The sequence below is a fragment of the Mauremys mutica genome, chromosome 4 (assembly GCF_020497125.1).
Source record: "Mauremys mutica isolate MM-2020 ecotype Southern chromosome 4, ASM2049712v1, whole genome shotgun sequence".
Classification (NCBI taxonomy): Eukaryota; Metazoa; Chordata; order Testudines; family Geoemydidae; genus Mauremys; species Mauremys mutica.
Window position 1 is genome coordinate 161,816,208 of NC_059075.1, and position 6,000 is coordinate 161,822,207.

At 65.2% G+C, this 6,000-nt stretch overlaps 1 protein-coding gene across 1 annotated transcript; it reads right to left on the bottom strand.

Annotated features, from left to right (window-relative positions):
- Positions 1-1,005: 1,005 nt before the first annotated feature.
- On the bottom strand, positions 1,006-5,609 carry LOC123369774 (protein orai-3-like). The gene is made up of 2 exons (XM_045015723.1): positions 5,014-5,609; positions 1,006-3,101 (listed from the first exon to the last, which is right to left on the bottom strand). The coding sequence occupies exons 1-2, from the start codon at positions 5,260-5,262 to the stop codon at positions 2,604-2,606; spliced, it is 747 nt and encodes a 248-aa protein (XP_044871658.1). The 5' UTR covers positions 5,263-5,609; the 3' UTR covers positions 1,006-2,603.
- Between the last annotated feature and the right edge of the window lie 391 nt (positions 5,610-6,000).

A 6,000-nucleotide genomic window follows, 5' to 3' on the forward strand; every position in this document is an offset into this window, starting at 1 on the left:
TGGGGCCCCCTACAAGGGAAAGGGCCCGTGCCCCATTCCCCAGCTAAAGTTTCGCACTGAACAGCTGTTAATTCATTTTCTCCACCCCTGACTAGTCCAGACCTGAGTTCAGCCCTGGGGGTTTCGGTTCATGGCGTCCCTAAAACCAGGCACACGCCCTAAACCTGCCCCTCCCTGAGTCTCACCGACACCCCCTTGCTGGGAAAGGCCGGGCCTGGAGTAGCTAGGAGCACCCCCCACAGCCAGCGCTCCTGCCCTGCTCCCCACAGCACCCCCGGCTGGGCGAGGCTGGCCTGGCAACAGCCGCTCCTATCCTCTGCCAGACTCCACTGCAGCCCATGGCAGAGGCAGCCTGGCCCTTCGGGCTCCATTTCCCAGGCTCCCCTCTCGCTCTGGCCCTGGGCCCAGCTTCCCCCTCCTTCTCTGGCCAGCAGTGTCTACTTCCAGGCAGGGTAAATGTTATTCTGGATCGGGGGCAGGGGGCATCAACAGAGTCTGTCCCAACTCAGGGCTCAGCCTGCTACGGGGTGGGGGGAGATGCAGACTCCCCCTGCAAGAACCCAGGAGTCCTGGCTCCCAGCCCCCTGCTCTAACCCAATAACCCCCACCCCCGTCCCAGAGCCGGGGAGAGAACCCAGGAGTCCTGGCTCCCAGCCCCCTGCTCTAACCCAATAACCCCCACCCCCGTCCCAGAGCCGGGGAGAGAACCCAGGAGTCCTGGCTCCCAGCCCCCTGCTCTAACCCAATAACCCCCACCCCCGTCCCAGAGCCGGGGAGAGAACCCAGGAGTCCTGGCTCCCAGCCCCCTGCTCTGACCCAATAACCCCCACCCCCGTCCCAGAGCCGGGGAGAGAACCCAGGAGTCCTGGCTCCCAGCCCCTCTGGTGGGAGTTGGGGCCATGCATGCGGGTCCGGCTGTTAGCCAGAGACCGCTTTGCCACCAGAGAACCACCTGCGTCTACAATCGCCCCAGGGCTGCCCCTGCAAATAACTCTGCAGCCGGGCCCTTTGCCAAAGACAATCGTTTATTTACAAACTGCAAAAAAAAAAATGACAGGCACAAAAATACCAGAAAATCCACCAGCAGAGCCCATGGGGCTGGAGCCAGCCACAATCCCTGGTGCAGGACCGAACTGTCAGCATCAGAGGGCCCTGACCACTAGACCCCACTCCCCTCCCAGCACCAGGCTGCTGCTGATTGTAAGGCACTGCAGTATGGCTGTGAATGGCTCTGCAGACGTTAATTTGTCAGGATCTCTTGCACAAGGTTCTGTCCTTCCAGCTAATACACACTTTCCTGCTCGCTCCCCTGCAGGGTGGAGCACACAATATTATAGGCCCTACACAAAGCACTTGCAGTTTGTTTCCATTAAGCTAGTTGCCCGCACATTGGCTGAATGTGTGACAAAATATTATAGGCCCTACAAAAACACTGGCTGGCTGTTTCGGTTAAGCAGCTGGCTGGACCTGCAACACCACATTATTACAGGTCCTACCAAAAACACTGATTTGGCAAAGCAAGATGGGCTCCCCTCCCATCCGCAATCAATGCCGCATATCGTAGGTCCTACAAAAATATAGTCTGCTTTGCTCTGCTTAAGGACCTGTCCCCCTGTTCCTGCTTGACAGAAGCCAAGCACAAGACATATTACAGGTCCTACAGAGCTGGCTTTTGTTTTGGTTTAGCAATGGGTGTTGTCCTCTGCTGGGACAGGGTAGGGACCATATTATCAGAGGGCCTACATTAACACTAGCTCCTGTTTTGTTCTCTGCAGTGGAGCTCTGGCTGTGGCTAGAGAGCAAAGGTTGCTATATCAGCTAGTTAGTCATTAATTTTATTTAATGATGAGTGGGGAAAAGGACACAGGGCATGGGCTCTGATCCAGCCCCGGGGAGAGGGACTGGCTGGCTTAGAGGGACACAGGGCCTCATCATACCAACCCCCCAGCCCTGTCCTGGAGGGCTGGTATGACACGAGCTGACTGGGCCTCAGCCCAGGTGCCTCTGGGATAAGCGCCCGCTCCCCATAGCCGCCCTGGGCTGGAGAGGCCGTCGCTGCTGAGATCCCCCCCTAGGGGGCAGCGCTGAAGCAATGTGGCTGAGAATAAACCCCCGGCATCTACCCCAGCTCCGGGACCGCTGTACCTGAATGGTGGCTGAGCCCCAGATCTGTGTATGCCCCACTGCAGACCCCAGCTTGGCCGTATCTGTGTCTACACATTCCCCCGACCTGTACCTGCGCGCCCCACACCGCACCCACCCCCCACCTTGCCAGGACGAGCCGCCGGCCGGGCGCCATTACCAGCAGGGGAAGCACGGCCGGGAAGGAGAGGGGACAGGGAGTGGTTCTCCCAGCTGGCATCTCCTGGGCAGTGCCTGGTCAGGCCGGAGAAACCAGCCCCACTGGCGGCGAGATACGGAAAACCCAGCCCGAAAGCAGCAGAGGCAGGAGGAGGAGACAGCTGGGCACGACCCCAGCTGTGGATCATCCCCCAGCCAGCAGCCGTCTCAAGCAGCCGCCGTCTTCCGGCCATCCCCAGGGGAACCCACCAGCTCCAGGTGGCCCCTGCGGTCAGGAGCCGGGGTGGGGGGAGGATCCGGCCTCACACAGTTTGCACCGCGGTGGCCTCCCCGTCCAGCTGGTACTTAATCTTGCTGAGCTCCTCCAGCTCCTGCTGGTGCCGGTCGGTCTTGTGGCTCACCAGCGAGCGGTAGAAATGGAGGGCGAACACCACGAACACCACCCCCACCGGCACCATGATGACGGTGGAGGCCACGGCGGCGTCCCTGCCGCCGCCGCCCACGGGCATGAACTTGACCCAGCAGATGAGCACCACCTCGGTGAGGAAGAGGAAGATGCCCAGGGCGGTGGAGAAGCCCCAGGCCAGCTCGATGTAGCGGTGCATGCGCTCGTGGGGCGACTCGTTGACCGAGTTGAGGTTGTGGATGTTGCTGACGGCCTCGATGTTGGGCAGGATGCAGGTGCTGACCATGAGGGCGAAGAGGTGCACGGCCACCAGCACCGTCGTGCAGACGCTGAAAGCGACCAGCAGCCCCGGCGGGTAGTCGTAGTCCTCCAGCTGCACCTCCACCATCGCCACCTGCAGGGGGCGCCAGAGACGCCATCAGACCCGCTCCTGGCTCGTGTGAGCGAGCCCGGCCCCCCCCCCCCGGGGCTGGATCGGGGCCAGCGCCCCCTAGAGGGGAAAGGCCCCATACCCATTCCCCACCCCCCTGAGCCAGCCCATCCCCCGCCCTGGGCCCAGATCGGGGCCAGCGCCCCTAGAGGGGAAAGGCCCCAGGTCCCCTCCCCCACTCCTTTAGCACATCACAGCTAGAGCCAAATTCCTTTCCCAGCTGCTCTGGGGTGCAGGGCGGGCTCAGCAAACACCAAATATTTCCCGGCTCTGACAGCTCAGTCACTGTGTTTAATGCAGTCTCAGGCGGGGGGAACGGAGGCAGGAGGGCAGCATAATAAAGCTTGTGTTTCACCCGCATGGCAGGGGGTGGCTGGGCGCAGTGTTGCAGAGAGTGGGGGGTTTGGCAGGGGCACAAAGTGGGTCTTGGAGCCTGGCCCAGCCCAGGGGCACTGGGCGAAGCAGGGACGGGGGGGGGTCACATTCATGGGGTAGCGCCAGAGGGAGACACTGCCGGGGGGGCAGTGAGCAGGATCTGCCATCCTGGGCCCTTCATCCCAGCCCCCAGAAGGGAGGGGGGCAGCTTCCAGAGGGGGGGGTTAACCCTCACAGTGCCAGAAGGGTCACAACCCCACCCCGAGGCAAGAGGGGAGTAAATAGGAAGCCAGAACATGGGACCGGGGAGCCAGGACTCCTGGGTTCTAACCCTGCCTCTGGGAGACGGGTTGTGTGGGCAGCGCTGCCCCCTACTGGAGGGGATCAGGAGTGCAGGTGTTTCCCAGACGGGTGGCCAACAAATTGCCACCACCCCCAGGGGGCTGGATAAGAGCCGGTGCCCCCTAGAGGGGAGAGGCTCCAGGCCCCATCCCCAGGCTGCAGCAGTAGGTTCCAGATGTCCCCCGCCCGCCCCATCCTAACCAGTTGCTGCGGTTACAGGAGTGAGATCAGGGTGGAAGCAAAATTATCTTCCCAGAGAGACAGGAGAGCCTTGGAGGGGAAAGATCAGGGATCCAGGGCTGGGCTAGCAGGGGGCTGTGGGTCAGGAGTGAGGGGCACCGGCAGGGCTGGGCTGGCAGGGGGCTGCGGGTCAGGAGTGAGGGGCACCGGCAGAGCTAGCAGGGGGCTGCGGGTCGGGAGTGAGGGGCACCGGCAGAGCTGGGGGGGGCAGGGGGCTGCGGGTCGGGAGTGAGGGGCACCGGCAGGGCTGGGGGGGCAGGGGGCTGCGGGTCGGGAGTGAGGGGCACCGGCAGAGCTGGCGGGGGAGGGGCTGTCTTATCTTGTTGCCAGGTCTGTCAGTGTCACATCCGCTGGCACGTGCCACTGCCCTGGGCTCAATTAACCACAATCAACACGTGGGCCCTGGCCCCAGCTGTGGACGGAGGGGAAGGAAAGGAGGTTACCGGTTACCAGGCTAGCTGGAGGGGGAGGGGCAGATCTGGGCCTGTCTGACAGTCCTCATGGCCCCCCCGACACCCCTGCCAGAGCCAGGGATGGAACCCAGGCGTCCTGGCTCCGTGTCCTCAGTGAATTATTCCCCAGCCCTGGGTACTAGCCCTGACCACTAACAGGCCTGTGACCCCCCAACGCAGCTAGTCAGGACTCCTGGGTTCCATCCCCAGCTGTGGGAGGGCAGTGGGGTCCAGTGGTTAGAGCGGGGTGGGGGCTGGGTGCCCCGATGCCTGGGTTCTATCTCTGGGGAGGGAAGGGGAGTGGTGCCTAGTGGTCAGAGCAGGGAACTGGGAGCCAGGACTCCTGGGTTCTCTCCCGGCTCTGGGAGGGGAGTGGTGCCTAGTGGTTAGAGGAGGGGGGCTGGGAGCCAGGACTCCTGGGTTCTCTCCCAGCTCTGGGAGGGGAGTGGGTGCCGGGCGCCGCTCACCATGGCGAAGCCGGAGAGCAGGGCCGAGGTGCGACTTGAGGCCTTGAGCTTGGCGCGGCTGAGGTAGAGACGGCGCCAGTTGAGGGCGTGCAGCGAGTGCTGGTTGGCACCCATCAGCTCCAGGTAGCTGTGCCGCACGAACTCCCGGTAGGTGGGGGAGACCCCCAGCGTGTCCGCCGCCTCCGGGTTCAGGGGCTCCCGCTCCCCCTCACCTCCCGGCTCCCCCTCGGCGCCCCCGCCGGCCTGCATCGGGACCCCGGGCAATGGGGGGGTCAGACCCCAGGGGAGCTCACCCGTCACCCAGGGCCAATGAGAGACCTCAGGCTGGGGAGGGGAAAGGGGGGGCCGGGGGGCCCTGCTCAAGGAAGGGGGAACGGGATGGGAGAGACCTCCAGGGGCAGGGGCAACCAGAGAGCCCGGGGGGGGAGAAGAGGGGCAGGGGCCGGGAGCTTTACCAGGAAGCAGAGGGAAAGGAGCAGAGAGAAGGGCCCGGGGGGGGGGACCCGGGATCAGAGGGGGCCTGTTCTGGGAGGTCCGAGGGGGAAGTGCCGGGGGGCGCTGTTCCAGGAGCGGGAGCAGAGGGAAGGCCCCGGGGGGGCCCTGCAGGAGGGGCCGGGGGGCGCTGTCCCGGGGGGGTCCCTGCAGGAGGGGGCCGGGGGGCGCTGTCCCGGGGGTGGACCCGGGATCGGAGGGGGCCGGGGGGGGCGCTGTCCCGGGGGGGGACCCGGGATCGGAGGGGGCCGGGGGGGGCGCTGTCCCGGGGGGGTCCCTGCAGGAGGGGGCCGGGGGGGCGCTGTCCCGGGGGGGGACCCGGGGTCGGAGGGGGCCGGGGGGGGCGCTGTCCCGGGGGGGGGACCCGGGATCGGAGGGGGCCGGGGGGGCGCTGTCCCGGGGGGGGACCCGGGATCGGAGGGGGCCGGGGGGGCGCTGTCCCGGGGGGGGACCCGGGATCGGAGGGGGCCGGGGGGGGCGCTGTCCCGGGGGGGG